The sequence below is a fragment of the Mytilus galloprovincialis genome, chromosome 12 (assembly GCF_965363235.1).
Source record: "Mytilus galloprovincialis chromosome 12, xbMytGall1.hap1.1, whole genome shotgun sequence".
In the NCBI taxonomy this organism is placed as follows: domain Eukaryota; kingdom Metazoa; phylum Mollusca; class Bivalvia; order Mytilida; family Mytilidae; genus Mytilus; species Mytilus galloprovincialis.
In genome coordinates, this window is record NC_134849.1 from 71,690,850 (window position 1) to 71,712,054 (window position 21,205).

General features: G+C 31.5%; 1 protein-coding gene across 1 annotated transcript; it reads right to left on the bottom strand.

The window, feature by feature from the left end:
• Window positions 1-2,027: 2,027 nt before the first annotated feature.
• LOC143054739 (translocating chain-associated membrane protein 1-like) lies at window positions 2,028-21,168 on the bottom strand. Its single transcript, XM_076227777.1, has 12 exons — window positions 20,955-21,168; window positions 19,981-20,044; window positions 18,994-19,115; window positions 17,826-17,942; window positions 17,164-17,219; window positions 16,787-16,871; window positions 16,380-16,450; window positions 13,055-13,165; window positions 12,188-12,259; window positions 11,033-11,104; window positions 6,876-7,012; window positions 2,028-6,600 (listed from the first exon to the last, which is right to left on the bottom strand). The coding sequence occupies exons 1-12, from the start codon at window positions 21,078-21,080 to the stop codon at window positions 6,503-6,505; spliced, it is 1,131 nt and encodes a 376-aa protein (XP_076083892.1). The 5' UTR covers window positions 21,081-21,168; the 3' UTR covers window positions 2,028-6,502.
• Between the last annotated feature and the right edge of the window lie 37 nt (window positions 21,169-21,205).

Consider the following 21,205-nt stretch of genomic DNA (forward strand, 5'->3'; position numbering starts at 1 on the left):
TAATTTTCCTGGTTCAGTGGTAAAAGTTAAGTTTTGGTGGGATTTTGCTTCTAATACTATTTGCAATAGTCAACTGTATTTGGTGTGTGGAAACATGCCAGTCTGGCACTGTTTATAAGACCTTGGCGTCATTGTCATGGTTCATTACTCAGTGTTCAGTTTTTTTTGCTATAAGCAATCTATAGTTAATGTATAGATTGATTGTAAGGTGTAGTAGTGTACATGTATGTCTGACCTTGACCTCATTTTCATGACTCATTGGTTTATTTAAAAACAAGAATGTGTCCAAAGTACATGGATGCCCCACTCGCACTATCATTTTCCATGTTCAATGGACTGTGAAAATGGGTAAAAAATATAATTAGGCATTAAAATTAAAAAGATCATATCATAGGGAACATTTGTACTAAGTTTCAAGTTGATTGGACTTCAACTTCATCAAAAACTACCTTGACCAAAAACTTTAACCTGAAAATCGCACTTTCATTTTCTATGTTCAGTGGACTGTGAAATATGGGTCAAAAGTTTATTTGTCTTTAAAATTAGAAAGATCATATCATAAGGAACATATGTACTAAGTTTCAAGTTGATTGGACTTCAGCTTCATTAAAAACTACCTTGACCAAAAACTTTAACCTGAAGCGGGACAGACGGACGAACGAACGAACAGACGGACGGACGAACGAACGGACGCACAGACCAGAAAACATAATGCCCATCTACTATCGTAGGTGGGGCATAAAAAATTGTATAAGTTTGTCCCTTAGAAACTATAAACAATATTTTGTGTATGGAGTGATTGTTAGGTGTTCATGTATTTCCAGTTTGGTTTATCTGACCTTGGCCTCATTTTCTTGTATCATGTAAAGTTTATGTGATACTGAAGTAAAGCTTTATATTTAGGACTATCAACATAATATCATTGGTTAGTAAAGAAGGCTAGACATTTCAGTGTATGCTCTTGTTTTAAGGAAAATCATTGTCAACATACACACAATGATGACCGCAGACCATGTGGATAATCCCCATTAATATTTTTATGGCTATTTTTATGGAATATAAGTCTCTGCATACACAAATGAAGACCACAAACTATTTGACTAAACACAAATTGATATTTTCAATATCAGTGTCAGCATTCACACAATGATGACCACAGACCAAGTGACTTGACACTATCAAAATGTTTAAAGATTTTAAGGAATATCAGTGTCAACATAAACATAATGATTAACACAGGGCCATGTGACTTGACACTATCAAAATGTTTAAAGATTTTAAGGAATATCAGTGTCAACATAAACATAATGATTAACACAGGACCATGTGACTTGACACTATCAAAATGTTTAAAGATTTTAAGGAATATCAGTGTTAACATAAACATAATGATTAACACAGGGCCATGTGACTTGACACTATCAAAATGTTTAAAGATTTTAAGGAATATCAGTGTCAACATAAACATAATGATTAACACAGGACCATGTGACTTGACACTATCAAAATGTTTAAAGATTTTAAGGAATATCAGTGTTAACATACACATAATGATTAACACAGGACCATGTGACTTGACACTATCAGAATGTTTAAAGATTTTAAGGAATATAAGTGTAAACATACAAATAATGATTAACACAGGAACATGTGAAGAATTCACTTCTAGCAAAATTTTGTTTAACAATAATGGGAACACAAAATGTGAATGTTATGAAAGTTTTTTAAAGATATTATACTAGACAGACATGTGGAGATTAGCAGAAGTATGATAATACCTAATTACACAGTACAGTGAGTACACACTAGGATTTGCTTATTTTCTTGAACCTTACTCAAGTTTGAAAACAAAACACATCATACATTTGAGACTTTCCCTACCTAAACTAAAATGGACAGAAAAATCCTGCAAAAGATGGGAACCAGTAACACAAAATACAATAGAGAGATGTGGTATGGTTGTGAAAAACTTTTCCTAAATTTCAATGGACGAATATACAATATGGCCTACAATTAACCAAATCAAATACATTAAAACTATTTAATATTAAATTCTTTTTCTTATATAATGCAATGAGACTTAACTACAAATTTGACTGTAAATCCTTTATATTAACATATATAACAGATCCTTATATTTAAAGACATCTCTACACTATTTCTTCCTATTTATAACGCCAAAATGTAGAGCTATCTCCCTTTCTGACACTTTTTTTTAATGCCAAAATGAATAGAATAATCTCCCTTTTGGACACTTTTTTAATGCCAAAATGAATAGAATTATCTCCCTTTCTGACACTTTTTTTTTAATGCCAAAAATGAATAGAATTTTTTCCCTTTTTTTTAATGCCAAAATGAATAGAATTATCTCCCTTTCTGACACTTTTTTTAAATGCCAAAAATGAATAGAATTATGACACTTTTTTTAAATGCCAAAATGTAGAGCTATCTCCCTTTCTGACACTTTTTTTTAATGCCAAAATGAATAGAATAATCTCCCTTTTGGACACTTTTTTAATGCCAAAATGAATAGAATTATCTCCCTTTCTGACACTTTTTTTTTAATGCCAAAAATGAATAGAATTTTTTCCCTTTTTTTTAATGCCAAAATGAATAGAATTATCTCCCTTTCTGACACTTTTTTTAAATGCCAAAAATGAATAGAATTATGACACTTTTTTTAAATGCCAAAATTAACAGCAATTATCTCCCTTTCTGACACTTTTTTTTCTATATATATTTCTCTAACACTTGCAATTTATAGCAATACTCAATTTAAATTCTACTAATGCAATGGAGATACTAGCCTCCATTTTTACCCAGAGGGAAAATAATACTGTAAATTCAGAAACTTTTGCATGCAGCTTTTAATGTCATTGTTGAGAATGGACAACATTGTTAGATTATTCATTACAATTTCATGAAACAATGCATACAAAAAATGCTATCAAATTTTATTTCCTTTGGCAATAACTAACCCCTCCCAATTTTCCCAATTCTATAAAAACATGGCAATAATTTCTGAATATACAGTAACTTTCATGCAAAATTGACTTTATAACTTGAACCCATACGGCTTAACGACATCTACATTCCTTTCAAACAACATTATTTAGTTTAGGAAAAAAGATCACTGTTTCTTACATTTTGCATGGTTTAGAATACTTTTGTACAACATTTCCACACTACACAGTAGTGCATTTAATACATAAAGCTGTGTAAATGACTAGAATTACATCTCTCATTCAAAACTCATAAGGAATTTCATATCTCTTTTTATTTCCAAATGTAGAGCAATACTGTAACTTGTCACATATACATGTATGCAAACAGAAAGCACTACTTTTTCTTAAAACAATTTATTATTTCAGTTTTTAATGCATTCTAGGTAGTTTCATTGTTCGAACCAAAATATGAAAAAGACGGCAAGTCTTTTGTTGAATTTCAATTTGTTTGGGACACTGTTAACCAAGCCATGCATTATGGAGTTTTAACCCAGAATGCATTTGATTCTGAAAGACGAAGTGTTTTAACTTGGTTTTTATCTGCAATTATTTTTTTCATTCATGCATGCATTGTCAAAGTTGAATTGTTTATAAATCAGTAATCTACACCTTTATTTAACAATATACACAATAAATGAAGAACAAATGACAACAAATTCAGATCATAACTTTATTCTTTAACAAGTTAATTCTTACACATCATTTAAAAATACCGTTGAATGTTCATTATCTATTGGTGTGGGTAAATGATCTCTCAAACACATGTTCCTAAATAAATGTTGAACAATGTTCTTTGTTACAGCTAACTTCCTAATAAAATTGAGATTGGAAATGGGGAATGTGTCAAAGAGATAACAACAGAAGGTCACCAATAGGTCTTCAATCCTAATGTATGTAAAGCAAGACTTTGATAAGCTTGCTTGCTTTGTTTGTATAATGTACAATTGTAATTGGGATAATGTCCAATCAAATTTAAATATAATACATACAGGTTAAAATATGCCTATATATAATTGTTTGAAGATGTCAATATTTTATAATTACAAAACTTGAATTGACGTTTATACAAACAGCAAGCAAGCCTACCCAAGTTTTAATGTACAAGCATTAGGAAATTAGCTGTAATAATGATGAGAAACATGTTAATCTAACTGGATATTAACATTGCTAGATCATAATTTTTGAAGTGGTCTGCATGTTTTATTTCTTACAATGAGTGACTAATAGTGAAATCGAGTTTATTTGATATATGATATTATGATTTTCAACGGTATTTTCAAACAAAGTGTAAAATATTGTGATGCATAAATATTGCGATCAACAAATACATCTTTTCTTTTCATTACATTTTTATACAATTAAACACAAAAAGTTTTGCTTTAAAATAACAAGTACTTGAAAATAATTACATTAATCAATAATGATTTCTTTTCTAACAGGTTTTCCATATACAACTAGTACTGTATAATGGGAGGTAGGAAGGCACTTTAAAATATTGATGGATGTTTCTACAGATCAGCATTTAGAAATCAATCAGGAGGGGGGAAGGAGGGGTCCTGATCCCAAAATCCCAGGCTAAAAAACACGAAATCCAGAGGTACCAAATTTAAATAAATTTAAATACCCTGAAATTCAAAAAAGAATTCCTGAATCCCAAAAGGGTCAATCCAGAAATCGTGTGCTTGAAAACACCCTATTCCAGACTCCCGATAAAGGTCCTATCCCCCCTCAATCAGGCATGGTGGGATAAAACAATATGTACCTTCCTTATCTACTATATATTTCTATATGAAACAGTCATTAATATACAACAACATGTGAGCTATTTTATATTACCATAGATCTGACAAACAAGCACCTACTTCATCATAGTAACTGTCAACCTACATTTGAATTTGTCTGGTAAACTTTTCAATCTACATTTTACAAATCAAATTAATGTGTTTTGTTAAAAAATTTTATTATCAATTTTTAGATATCAAATTAATTCAATCTGTTAAAATTTTCAATCTACATTTTTATAATTTCGTAATGTATATCACTACAGTGAAAAAAAGGTGTTTTCAATGTGTGGGCATGAAATGATCAATATATACATGTAGTGGTTTTAAAATCAACATCTAAAACGATGAGCACTTAATGAATGAAATTGTACATTAATTATTCTGGTAATATATCACATATTCTCCCTTGTTTTCATACAGGCAAAATACTTAATTATGTACTTTCAGGGACACAGTTAATACTATCAAACTTATTACCATCTTTAGATGACAGAGTGTAATTATAAACCAAAAGAACAAATAGGTAGGTAAAAAAAACAAAAGGTTGAAATATTTTACTAAAATATAACTGATAATTATTCATCATAACAAATTTTTAAATAAAACTAAAAATGAATTCTTAAAAAAATGAAGTTAATAATATTTCTTGTGTAAAACACAATTTTTTCTGAGAAATATGACCAACAAAAAACTCCCAAAACATAAGTTCAAAGCATTTTTTATCAATTTTTAATTTGGGCTGTTCCATTAAAACATGGTCATGCATGGTATAAATTGATTATTAATTTTATATCATGTTTAATATCTCTGTATAAAACAGCTGACTTAAACATATGTATTTTATAAAACAACTTAAATGCTGGCTAAAATAAAACCAATTCAAAATAACAAAAATGCATCTTAAAATTGCTAATGCGATAATTTTAAGCATATCATAAAACAGACATAAACAACAAACAAACAAACAAACAAACAAACAAACTTACAAACACATTAACATTTGTACCACCACCATCAACAATCTAAATGACAATTTCTGTAAGGGTGTTGCCAGAGAATTTTTTTTAAATAAACAAATGATGAAAGGATAAAACAATACAAATATGATAGCCTACTAGAGGTAATTTTTGGCTGAGGGCTATTCCAGAAAAAAATGTATAGGGGGGTTGGAAGGCACATTATATTAATAATACATGGGTGATGGGTATCAGAGCAACTTTTCGCACTATAATGCACTATAAGTCTCAATTACAATTGTCTGGGTGGCAGGTGCTGACAAAAAGTGCCTTCCAACCCCCCCATACATTTTTTTCTGGAATAGCCCTGATTAAACTGTTCACACAAAGATACGTTTCACCTGTGTAACACAATCATAAACTTTTAACAGTTGTTAATGAGACCTGAAATAGCCTTGTGTTACACAATTGTTTTATGTTCCCATTTCAAGATCTTGATACATGCAAATATAACTGCAAATTTGAGATTTCAAGTTTTCTGCTTACTTACAATGTTTTTAAAATTTTGAATGCAAATGTTTATTTTCTTGAAACATTTATTATTGCAGTTTTGATAATAATAAAAACAATGGCACAAATTTCTAAAAACAAGTTAGCTGACATTACACCCAAACAAAATCTTGTCACATGATCAAGGAGACAAGTCATGTGACAACACATCCTAACAGATATGTCACATGATACAGGTCACACATGCTTAGTTCTTCTTGCTGGCTTTAGAGCGAGATCTCACACCATTCTCAGATGCAGTTTGTTGATCTACTTCTGGGAGGTTTTGTATGTCTTCTTCAGCCACTGTAAATAAAAAAAAAACATTATTATTAATAAACCATTGCTTCAGTGGTATGGGGTAGACATAATTCAATGCATCAGTTGAAATACACACAATTTTGAGAAAGTCTTGTATAATTTATCCCAATTAATAGTTAGGATTTCTTATCAGATTTAATTGTAAAATATGTTTAAGAAATAACTACGAATTTAATGGTCAATTTTGGTCATTTTTGTTATAAATGTCTCGTTTATAAAAAAAAATATCCCTGTTATATAATTTTTGTATCCTGACTTACTTTTAACCTTCTTCTTGATTGGAGATTTAATTTTACGTGAGACAGCACTTCTTTCTCGGAGACGTCGGAGATGAAAGTTGATGAAGTTCCACATCATCCAGGCCTGCAGTAAAGATACAGCTGCCAGGCAATTTATTCTGAAAAAAAAACCCCAAAAAATAATTTTTTACATCAAAAGCCAATAAACATGATTTATATGTTCCTAAAAATTGTGTTTTTATTGAATCCTTCCTAAAATTCTAGGTTCAAGAGATTAGTTTCTCTCAAAACAAGAATGTGTCCATAATACATGGATGCCCCTCTCGCACTATCATTTTCCATGTTTAGTGGACCGTGAAATTTGGGTCAAAATTTTAATTTGGCATATAAATTAGGAAGATCATATCATTGGGAACATGTATACCTAGTTTCAAGTTGATTGGACTTCAACTTCATCAAAAACTACCTTGACTAAAAACTTTAACCTGAATCCAGATGAACGGAGGCACAGACGAACAAACAGACGTACAGACCAGAAAACTTAATGGCCCTCTACTATTGTAGGTGGGGCATAAAAAATATTGTATATGACAGTCAAGAACTTTTTTTCTTCAGTGTGATTTCCAGAATCAATTAATTTTTACTATAAGTTCACCATTTGTATCAGTAGTTTCAGTAAATGTGTGGTCTGCACAATTGAAATTGTAACAGTAGTTTCCTTGAATACTCTGTAAGTGGACTGAGGTGTTTCTAATAACATACTTCCTTGATGAAAGAAATTTAACCTTCTTACTATTTTTTTCTCTCATTAAAACTAAGTTTTATTAACATATTTACATTTGTTAATTAACCCTTTCAAGGCGAACAATGCGTTGAGGCATCCCCGTAGCCAGGCCGAACAATGTGTTGAGGCATCCCCGTAGCCAGGCCGAACAATGCTTTCAGGCATAGACAATCACGTGATAATCATATTTTTTTTGTCTTTTAACTCATTTCCCCCCGTAAAGCTACGTTTAACCAATACATATAGAGGTTTTCAGGAAGCTTGTATATCACAGTTGAAGAATACCAATTCTGACTGAATTTGATACCTTATATATACTTCAATACAATGAAAGATCGGTAGCGTCAACAAACAAAATAAGCCGCCGCCATTTTGTACAAGACATGTGATGCGAACATGTGATCTTTTTCGTCGAAAAAAAGGTTATTTGGATTGAAAGTTGAATTTAATTTCATGAATATTTTGATTAACATTATGATACAAATTACGAAAAACGATTTTAAAAATTGCACGGAGAATAAAATCAAGTAATAATCCGACTTCCGTCGGCGCGGTAATTGGATTTTTCCCACGAGTGCAAAAGGTCGCACTCCTTTTATGGAAGTTCTAAACAAAACAATCCAATCACATTCCTCTCTCACTTGCCGATGTCAAGGACGCAAAATTATAGTAAATATTAGTAAAATGTCGTTTCATGGTCTGTATCGTGTCTGTAACATTCTGAGACAAAAATGTCCGATAGTTCTGAGAACGAGTTTGAGGGATTTTCGGTGGGAGAAGTAGATCTTCTTGGTCAACGGTATGAAATGCATTGACCTCAAAATGACATCGGTGATGATTTCATGATCACTCCTGAAGTGATGTTGAAAGAGAAGGGGTCAGCGAACTTTCAGACGAAAAAAATTACAGCTGGCAGATGTAAATATGTCCCCCAACAATGACTGATGGCACCAAGAATTTTATATTTTGAAATTTGAAAGAGGTCTCCCCCATTCATCCCAGAAGTAACTGGTCCACAAAACATATGAGACCCAAAGAAGGATATTTTTTCCAGATGTTTTTATCTCACAACCAAATAATTGATAGTTATAATTAGATAAGATAAGACATTTTTATTCCAAAGATAGGATATTTTGATTACAGAGATAAGATATTTTTATTCTAATTAAAGGGCCCATGAAGAGCTAAGTAATATTGCAATGATTTGATAATTAACATGAAACCGGTAATGTTTTTATAAATCATATATAAATGTGAATATAATCATCTCAAATCTAAGATGTTAAACCGCAGCCAGATCAGAGCCACACACATATATTAAAGTAAAAAATATTTTTATATTAACAGGCAATTATTCTCATATTCAATATATATGTACATTGACGGAAAATAAAATATAATTGTATGAGCTTTAGAATTTAGGACAAAAATGTTATATTTTCTGACAATGTACATAGATTGTTTTTATCCTGAAATTTATTAATCCCAACACTTGAAGGTTTTATCATGTTTAAAGTTATTAAAAATATAAGTCATGCATGTCTCTTAATTTTTCAAAGAAATGGACGTAATTATGCAGATAATAAGGTATCTTCACTTCACTGATACGCACCAGCGAGGTGAGCAAAGATGGGAGGCTAATAATGATGTATCTTACAAACTCAGAAATAAAAGACCCCCTTAACAGACAAAAATGAGGGACCAACATGTCCCCAAACGATAGGTGACCATTCATGATACCTTACAAAGTGAGGGATGCATTCAAGCAATTCATGCCTCCTAAAACAAAGAAATGGGCCATCAAACTTTGGGTTTTGGTAGCGTCAGACACAGTGTATGTCATATTGTGAAATCTACCACGTCAAGACAGATCAAACACATGTAGGTTAACTCTGTTTGCCAGTAGACTTTGGGAAACAAGATAAGGTGTCACATATGCTGGGCTAGGGTAAATATTAAAGGTACACAGGAAAAAAGGTTTCAAAATATGGTTGTGTTGAATGTAGAAAACCCCTTTGCCTACCCCATTGCTTCAATGTCTCCCACTCAGTCAAAAATTAAACTTTAACAGTTATTTTGTTACAATTTTTAAGTTGAAAGGATATTATATACATAATTTGTTGAAAAGGTTTTCACAGATAAGTTGTTGAAAGGATATTCATAATTTATATTTGTTGTTACAGTTGACATTTTCATTTAATAATTTTTGTCATTTTTTTTTAATAAGGAACATTAAATTATCTTCATCATTGAACAATACAAAACCAAAGACAGTGAAAATTCTAGCATCCCATGGAGTCAGGACACTTATAATAAATAATTTTAAAAATAAATCATAGACTTTTTCAAAGTAATTTTATTTTTAAAAGTTCATGATTGTCTTTCAACATTTAATTATGTCTCACTTAATTTATCAACACATTATTAAAGTGAGTGTTAAATGTACATGGATTAGTGTGTCAGGTCATCTTACATTTAATTAATATTTCCATGCAGTCAGTGGTTTGATACACAAAAAAAAACAGAAAAAAATATTGGCACATTAAAAAAAAAGCACATATTAATCTCAAAAGTTTTGATTTTACCAGATTAAAATATCATTAGATATCTCCATTAAAATATCAAAAATTCCACAAAAGATCCCAATAGTCAATTTATATCTATATTCATACAAAAATTCAAAGAAAACATCGGACTAAGAAAGACAACTCCAACTTATCCAGGGACACAACTTCCTATCTGGTGATTGCATTGTACAGGTAAAAAAATGGCCGCCGCGGAATTTGACAAACCATTTTCATTCGTATTTATTCTGACTAATAAGCTAGAATTTTGACTCTGGAGTTATTTTTTTCTATAAAACTTCGATAAAGGAACACTCGAAATTGTTAATTACCGTTTGTATTGTTAATTTAGAAGATGGGAGGCAAAAATGTAAACCGGTCACAAAAAAAAAATAGATTTTGCAAATCAAACGTCATTTTCTTTCCACAAAAGGTTAAACAAAATCAAAAGTAGGTATTGTCATGTAAATTTATTTATATTGCAACACTCCTTTGATACTTAAGTGTAACAATATCGAGTTTGAAACCGATTTGATGAGAAACAACAAAGATACACACGTTTTTTCTAAAACGTCATTTTTTCCCCATTCACACGTCAAATTAATTCAGGCCAGGCAAACTGCGCGCGGAAATTTGATCAGGTCACACAACGTCGCGGAAAAAAACAATTCAGTAAGGAAAGTGTTAATAGATACATCAATCTTATCCTGGCCTCATTAACATTAGTAAAGAACATCTGGTTAATTATGTTAGTACCCAAATTTTCATTTATCCAGATATATTTCATGTTTTCACCTGAATGATTTTCTTTGTTTATTATTTATTCTTACCTTACAAGTTGAGTATTAAAGTTTCCTGCTGGGAAATCAATGGTTAACTGGTTACTTTGCTGTAAACCATACCTAAAATATACAATTTATTTATCATTACAATTAAAATCAAGAGTTTGTGGACCTACATTTCAATTGACCATATTCATCCTAAACAAGAATGTGTCCTCAGTACACGAATGCCCCACTCGCACTATCATTTCCTATGTTCAGTGGACCGTGAAATTGGGGTAAAATCTCTAATTTGGCATTAAAATTAGAAAGATCATATCATAGGGAACATGTGTACCAAGTTTGAAGTCGATTGGACTTCAACTTCATCAAAAACTACCTCAACCAAAAACTTTAACCTGAAGCGGGACAGACGGACGGACAAACGAACGGACGCACAGACCAGAAAACATAATGCCCCTCTACTATCGTAGGTGGGGCATAAAAATGTAGCTTTGAAAAAAGTAAAATCACAAAAATACTGAACTTAGAGGAAAATCAATTCGGAAAATCCACAATCACATGGCCAAATCAAATAACAAAACGCATCAAAAACGAATGGACAAAAACTGTCATATTCCTGACTTGGTACAGGCATTTTCAAATGTAGAAAATGAAAGCAACTGTTTTTTTCTCATTCTATTGTATCTTATAAACGTGAATACTGTTTGGAGTTGGAGGTCTGCAGGACACTAAAAAGTTGAATAGTTTTTTTGTCAACAATATCGTGGCATTGACAACTGCTCCCCCTCTTTCAGTTAGTACTGAGAGTAGTTGTACTTTTAATAAATTAATCAATGTTTTTGTTTTATTTGTAGTGTGCACCTTATTTTTCTATATTTGCTAGTTTTACTTTCAAATGATTATTTAACACACATGGTAGGGGCTATTCCATAAAAAAATGTATGGGGGTGTTGGAAGGCAGTTTTTGTCAGCACCCGCCACTCAGACAATTGTATTTGAGAATTATAGTGCATTATAGTGTGAAAAGTTGCTCTGATACCCATCACCCATGTATTATTAATATAATGTGCCTTCCAACCCCCCCATACATTTTTTATGGAATAGCCCTAGCCAAGAAGGGCACATTCAAAATCAGATAACCACCTCATGTACCTTAAGAGACAAATTTATAGCAAAATTATCTCCCTTGAGTTTACTTACCAGAATGTCAGTACTGACAGAGTTATTGTTCCTAATCTCACCAACACAAAGAGACCATTAAATACCATAAACCTGTAATATAAGAATGTATTACATACAACGTGTGATTTCTTACAAAATAAGTTGAGTTACTCAATATAGATCATTAAGAACTCAAAACATGAGAAAGTATATAATATGTTTAAAAAATATTTTAATAAATTAACAAACTATATTGTCTTATGAAGTGATGGAGACATTTTTGGCATTTAACACAGGCTTGGAGAACCACAAGACTGTAAAATAAGTATGAGTTGCTTCTTTTCCCAGCATGCAGAGTATTTAGATAGTTTGTATATAATTTGTTATCTTTCTGCTTAAAATACTTGTCTCTTGAGATACAAACACTACACGGTTTTTCATTATCAATTTCTCAATGTTTCTGTTTTAAAAAAAAACAAGAATGTGTCCCCAGTACACGAATGCCCCACTCGCACTATCATTTTCTATGTTCAGTGGACCGTGAAATTGGGGTAAACCCTCTAATTTGGCATTAAAATTAAAAAGATCATATCATAGGGAACATGTATACTAAGTTTGATTGGACTTCAACTTCATCAAAAACTACCTTGACCAAAAACTTTAACCTGAAGCGGGACAGACAGACAGACGGACAAACGAACGGACGCACAGACCAGAAAACATAATGCCCCTCTACTATCGTAGGTGGGGCATAAAAACACCTCAAATACAGATGCCATCACAACCTATAAACAAATTGATTCTAAAATATTTTGAATTTTGTGAAACTTTTCAACTTTTATATTGTAGAAAAATATTTAATGCAATGAACAATAAAGTAAGTGTGACACACAATCATAAACTCACCCAGTGTTAGCTAAATCTGTCTTCTCAGAGAAGTACATTAACCTGGCTAGATGGAAGACAAATTCTACTGAATAGTGAAGTACCATCATCCCTAAGGCTACTCTTGTAAAACTGAAATTATACAATCACAATATTTATATAATGTCAACATGAAAACTCAATAAAATTGAGAATGGAAATGAAGAATATGTCAGAGACAACACGAGCAAAGAGCAGACAATACATTCTTTCAGTGCTCGTTTTGCAATTTTAATGCTTTTTCATCAAAGAAAGATTTTATTGTTGCACTACAGCCCATGAGGATTCTGATAGTTTTACTTGTCCAATGTGGGTAGCTCAAATTGAAACTCAGATGTTGTAGACAATTTTGAAACACAAAAGCACAAACTAAACTTTCAAGGTTATTGTATGTTAAATTCTTATAAAGTAGCATGTCTGTGTTTGGAAGCTTTGCCAACCCCCTCCCCCTTTTATCTTTTTTGAATGAGTGAAATCAACCAACAGCTATCATATTCTCAAAACACCAGAAAGACTAAAATTGAATAAAAAAGTTTATATTTGCAGTGTTCCAGCTTGGTCGTTTTCAGAGGGCGCGGCGCCCGCCCTTTTCCGAGTGGCGCCCTGTGCCCTTTTTACAGTTTCCAGGGCGCCCTGCCTTTTTTGAAGATCGATTGCATATTAATTTGCGTATTGATATGATACGCTAATTACTAAATTTTACCTGGGGAAAAGATTATGACTTTGTTTACCACCCCAAGCTAATCAATGGTTACAACTGGTGTCATAATCTGTTGTTATAGGTAATCCGTTTATCGGATGGGTCATTAATGATCATCAACATTAATTCGTTCAAATAGAATCGGTCAGTCGGCAATTATCTTTGAAGAAATGTGCATACAACAACTTGGGCACAATTTGCGATGTTTACCGTAGTTTCATGGAAGAAACGTAATGACAGAAAGTTGGAAAACCATTATAAACTCGTTGAAGACATTGTTTTACTTGTTTTCTGTAAAATAAACAGAAAATTCAGACGTATTTGTCATTGACTGCCTTCATTTTTGATACGAAAATAAAAAAATCGGCCGCCATATTGTGATCATATTTACATCATATTTACGTACTGTTTATAATCCTCCAAAGAAGGAGCACACCCGAATAAAGAAAGATAACTCAATCTGATTTTTTTCCTAGCATTGAGTAACCCATTTACATATTCTAAAATGTGTCTCCATACTTCTTGCTTAAGAATATATATGTTTAGGTATTTATTTTGAGTTATGGGAAAAGTTAAAGAGGGTCTTAGTAGCAGTGTTGGTAGGGTGCCTTGGTCATCTTTTTCTGTATTCTTTATTTTTGATACTATTTTTCACTGTTGCTTTATATCCTAAAATTGTGAATTTACTGAGCACAGCTGTTTTGTGCTGTATTGCCATCAAGCACAGCAGGGGTAGAAAGGTGAAACTGGTAAAATGTGGTAGACCATAGAAACAGTATGAAACAGATCTCCTTTCAAAACATACTGCATATAAAGTTCAACTGTGCCAAGCAATGATAAAAAAACTTGTGTGACAAGCTGCTTGACAAGTTTTTCAGCCTTAAAAGTAGAAAGATAGAGTTCTATATGGGCTAAAGATGTTGTTCTTGTATAACCTGTGATTCAACGAATAAACACAAATGTTTGATTAACATCTTTTATTAAAATATGCCCTTTTCATATTATCATATCGCGCGTTAAATGCCCTTTTTCAGGATTGGCACCCTGCCCTTTTGAAAACCTAGCTGGAACACTGATTTGGATGTAGATATGAACTTGTTCAATTTTAACATTTAAAAATTTTAATGAAATGAGATCAGTGATTTTGCTAGCGCTCGTCACTTTTGTAATTTACAAAAGAGTTTTCTCATTGACGAAAGTATTTTAAATCAATTTCGTCACTTAAATTTTGAATGTAAAAATATTTTCGCATTAAAAACTATAAATCTACCTGTCTTTTTGTTTTTGACAAGTTTATGACCCCCAGGTAATTAACATTTTCAACAGGTGTTACAAGTTGTGATTACAACTAATCTGCTTTTCGCCATCTGATGGGTCACTAATCCGTTAATTATTAATAAATCCTCATAATTGACCATTATAATTATTTCCCCAGGAAAATCAGTCAGTTGGCATTTCAACAACCAGGAGTATAGTTTCGTCATTTGATCGAAATAATTTGTTCATCCCGGACAGTTCGCATTTCAATTTCATTATTTCTCAAACGATCACAATTTGAAGTTTGTTTGTCGTAGATTCATCATTTGAACGCATTTTCATCACAATTGATATAAATTAATTGCCATAAAAAACTTTCGACAATTTCCATTTAAAAAATATTATATAGAACTTTATTCAAAACGTTCAAATTGTCTTCACGAGTTAAACAGGTGCTTCCTGTACTTTGTGCTACGCATGCGTGAAACTAGTCCTATAACTATTTATAGACCCTGATAAAAAAACAACGTAAAATAAGATATCATTTAGAAGCAATTAAACGAGAGAGACAAATATATATCTCTTACTAAAGAAATTAAAACAGAAAATGACAATTTCCTGATGAATCCGGACTCGTTTTGAATTTACTATCCATGTGTCACTTCCCGTTTTCGTTTCATTTTAAAACCAAAAGTAGTAAACGTTATCTATTCTTGGTTTGTTTACAACCTCCTTTCGTTATACTCGTTCCAAAAAGGATTTTATACAGTTCCAACTTAATAGAAATGATTTCCAGATATCGATTTAGACAATTTATAAGGATAATGATTATGCAGTGATAAAATCAAGGATTTGTATAGTAGGAAGGTCTTACTATACAAATCCTTGATAAAATCATTGCAAGTTAATTTCTACTGTGATTCCTTGTTTAAAAAAAATGAATCCAACTTGTGTTGTTCAGGAATGTCCTCTGGAACAAACTGAAGAGAAATCGTGAACTAAGTTTCCACATCCCATGTCAGAATCTTTCATAATAAGGGCCAATACAGTCAAATCATACAATACTGACTGCCAGTCATGCCTACAAGTCCTTTAAAATCTGACAAAGTCAAAGATGAAGCTAGTAACATATATCCTTGGTCCCTTGCTGTAACACAAAAAAAAGGTTGATTTTCATGGCGTGCAAAAGTGACTAAAGCCCTCAAAATCCTAGCTTAAACCCTGAAGGAGATGATAGATCAACAAGTTACAAATGAACAACTAAATAGATAATACGACACCTTGCTAGAGAGCAAAATACTAAACAATGAACAAGTTTTTTTTAAAGTATTATACTTTAAAGATTCTTACTTTAATACATAAGCTCCACCAATAAATAACAAATACAACACAGCATATTGTATCCTAGATGACATTTCTTCCTAAAAAATAAAGAGAATGCAATATATATATTATAATGTTAAGAATGATGCAATACTTTTTATAATGGAAAGTGGAGCATAAGTAAACCAATAAATAAACTTTTTGAAATTGACAAATATCAGACTGAAATCCACACAGTCACCACTCACATGTAATTTTCTCTGCAAAATTTAGATTACTATTAAGTTTTGTAAATTTCAAACAAAAACAAATTGTGGAACTACAGTAAATAAGAAATGGTGCATTATTTGTGTTGGTGAGTTTAAATTTCAGTAACGTGTGGTTTATACATGAGTGTGCATAAAGAGTGTCAAAATCTGGATTATGTATTTTACCTTTTTAGTTTTCTGGAAGTAGAGTTCAGGGAAGCTATGTAACCAGTATGCTAACTGAATGATGAAGTAAAACTTGTTCACAAATCTGAAAGAATAAAAGAGCAGTATAAAAACATTCAGAATATCTTGCCTGCTTTACTTCACATTAATATGTTGAATGTCTGCAATCTGACGGTTTTACTACAAGTATCACATAAAATTTTAAAATATCAATATGTTCGTAAAACATTTAATATTACTTGTAATTTTTCTTTATACAATTGAATGGAAATATGCTATAAAATAACATTGAACTTGTACACAGTAAAAGAAATTCTCTTCTTGGTTTAGATAATTTCATAATATACTAAAGTTTTCTTTGAATTTAAAACACATACCCTAAGTTTGCATGTGGATAACCTTCCCATAAGGAATTGATGTTCAGAAAATTCTCCTGAAATAAACATAATAAATTCATATTTACATGTAGGTGTCAACTAAACGGAAAGGTTAAGTAAAAACAAAACATGTACTGTAAATTCAGAAATTATTATTGCCAGGTTTCTGTTGATGCTAAAAATATGAATAGGTTAATTAGTATGACAATAAAAACAACTTTAAACTTGCATTCTGATATCTTATTTTATATATTTATATGCAGTTTTTTCTGTAAAAGTCATCTGATTTTAGGCCCGTTTTTCAAAAAACAGAAGCGCCATGTTTACACTTTCATTTGGCTTTAAACAAAGAAAGATAACTTGTGTTTGCAATGTTTTTTTAGCAGGAAATATAAAAGAAGTATTCTGTTCCCCAGTAAACTGGGACACATTGTCAGCTGTTTGAAGTGTGAATTTTGGCGAAAGGTTTAATAACATCAATGCAAAACATGTAAGAGAACTTAGATGTGAAATAGGTTAACAGCAGAACTTCAAATACAATTTTTCTGGAATCAATAAATTGGTTCATACAAAAATTAAGTTATGTGGAATCTGTTCCCATGCAATTAGCAGAATCTTTTTCATTGTACCACATTAAATATACGATAAAATATCCCACTTACTCGGACGATCAGATCTGCTCCCCAGGCAGCTGATACAAAGTAGAAAAATAATAATTGTCCAGACTCATTAAACTTGCTGTGCTTAATCTTAGATAGATGCATCTTCTTGTTTAGTTTCTGAAACAATACAAATATACATGTATATTGCATACATCCCACTTTTTTAACCAAGATTTAGAATACCATTTGTTAACTATATATACTTTACATTGTATTGAAATCAAGACTACATGTTCATTGTTGTTCTGCAGTTTGCATGTTGTGTCAACTATTATATTATTTAATTATGCTTTTCTCTGTGATAAATGGTCTTGCTTGTGTTTGTGCTTTACATGTATATCTGTCATGTTGTGTTTTTATTTTAGCAATATTTTTAACTTTTGTCATAAAGCAAGAGGTTTGGCTAGCTGTTCAACTGGGTTCACCACATTTTTTCTTTAAATGTCCTGTACCAAGTCAGGAGTATGACAGTTGTTATTTTTCTATGAACGTTCAGTGATATTGTTTGCCACAAATTACAGCCGAAATTCGTTTTTTTCCCCTTGAGAAAATTCCCAAGAAATGGCTTAAAATTCCTCCCAAAAATTTTAACATTTTCCACAAAACAGTGATGGCATTGAAAGTAATGTTTGTAAATATCATATTCATGTTATTATTTTGATATTAGAAAGCACTTTTGACAATGTTTGAGATCCGGTTTTCTGATCAGAATCATCATGCTTTCTGTAAATTAATACATTGTAACACATGTGTGTTTCAATGCATTAAGTACCATCCTTGCTTCAGTTTCTTTCCCCTCTCCGCAAAGTACCTTTCAGGTTGCAATGTCTGACAACCAAAATATACATGAAAAACAGTACAAAAAAGACAGCAAAGGTCAGCAAAAAATCGGAGATGTGTTTAGAATAAAATATACAAATTTCCCAATTTCATTAAAAAATATGCATTTTTCCGAATAGGTAGTTTTGAAAAAAAGACAACTGATGTTGGCATGTTTTTGTTGCACTTCAGTGTTCCTTTGTTTTCCTTCTATAGTTTATGTGTTTTCCAAAGTTTAAGTTTGTAATCCAGTTATGTTTTCTCTAAATCAATTGATGACTTTTGAACACCCTTATACTACTGTTGTCTTTTAAGACAAAATATATTGAACAAACAGCTATCTACTTACATCTAGAACATACTCTTGGACCACAGCATGGATAACAATGCAGATCAAGGTGTAGAAAAACACACAGGAGATATCCTTAGCTCCATTAGTATACATTATGGGCAGGTCCTCTGCTTCAGACACTACAAAAATAAGACATCAATATTTAAAAACAAAAGTCAGGTTTAATTTCATGATCTTATTACTTTTTCCAACTGCTAACATTCATTTGGACATAAGAATGAAATACTTTTTTCTGTTATTTTTTTGGGGTGTATTAGAAGTGATGACAGAGGCATTTTTATTTAAAGAATGACTGTAATATTATATTTTTTCTGTCTACGAAGAAATAACATAAAAAATGTGGTGCGTAGCACGTTATTTCAAAGTGTGCACCCCATTTTTAATGTTATTTTGAAAAGACAGAAAAAAAAATCCACTCCTTTCTTATAATTTAATTCTAATTTCCATTTTAAACAGGAGTAAACCATGAAAACATGTTGATGACGTCAGGGTCACATGAGAAAATTTGGTTTTTGAACAGATAAACAAAACAACGTCAGCCAATCAGAAGACGCATAACATCAAAATTACTCAATGCTGAAGTATAAAGAAAAAGAAGCCCAAGGGCAACAGTATTTCACTTTTGACTAAAAAGAATGCAGAGTGAAAAAAGAAAAGCAAATTATTTAACAATGAAATAAATACCCTTAATTTTTTACTTATTGAAACTAGAAAAGAAATAAGAATGTGTGTACAAAGGGAAATTCTTCAATTGACCTGCCCCTTAATAATGAAATTATTTCAAGTAACTGTCAAATTTGGAATGTTGAACCTTGAATAAGCATGTCCTTATAAAATCACCTAGTTGAGGACTAGAGTGATACCTTTTGTCGTTAATGCTCATGGCATAGTACATCAAATAAATTTTAATTAATATTTAAATCAAAGTGTCGGGTACCCCTTAAACAATGTTTATATTAACACGTAAAGTTGTTTTACACTCACCATTAACTGTAGACGATACATTGTGTTGTAAAGCAACAAACAGTGAAGCTACTGGAGAAGTGGCCTGTAATAAAATATATAAATTCATTATACACAATAAAAGCTGTCTATTTTTGTCCAACTTCTGCATAAATATACACAAATTTCTTATTGAACAAGTATATTTTTTTTTACTTTGGCCAGTTATAAACACTAAAACAGTACATTTTTGTACTTTTGAAAAGGATTGATTTTTTACAATAAGCATGATCAGATATTGATTTATTTCAAACTATGTTCAAGGTCCATATGTATTTATTGTTGTGGTCTACTTTAAGCCTTTTTTATACCTCAAAAAAATTTTGAATGAACTTCTGCATTTTCTGAATTGGCCAAACAGCTGCTATGTTTTCACATAGCAAAAATATTTTTAGTTTTGAAATAATGTAATAAAAAAGGTGGGTTCTCTATCTATAATTATGAAATAAATGTAAGTATTCTCTAGACATGCTAATTAAATAAACCACTCCAACAAGTCTTTTATATACAAAAAGCAGTAAATGTTTCTTCAGTTTGACACCCTGTTGACCTGACCGTTGTCAGACAAAAGCCTGAAAAAGGCATTGTTTCATATTGGCAATCGTGTTTTTATAATTAAACATCTTAAATCTGACTAGCATTTAATAACAAAAAAACAAAAATGCCATTGTTTATTTTGCAGTGTACATTTATCTGAGTATGATCTATAGACTATAGTATACATGTAGCTATCGAATTTTTGAAAGTGTCAAGATGTTATTTTCGTTTGACACTGACAGATGCTTCGAAAATTTCATCAGTTTTACGACGAAATAGTCGGCTATCTCTTACTTTTAAATTGAAAAGAAACATGCTGTTATATTTCATATTTATATAATACAAATAAGTAAAATTAAGCCAGTATTGGCAGTAAAGAAAGTACCCGGCACCTGACCGGTACCATATGGCCATCTCACCTGAAACATGAGACCAACCACAAACACCATGGCGATGCAGGAGACAATGTCTGCATGGTTTTGTATCACAAATTCATGGCTTAGAATCGGAGGATTCTTTGTTGTTCTTGGACGTCTCATTCCCATGATTATCCTTGTTTGAAAATCGTCGATGTGGCGTACGACCGCAAATTGCGTGTAAAAGGAAGTAGTAGTCTCTTCCCAAGATGCACCAGTCTGCGTTGATTTCTTTGAAAGCTCTTATTTGATTG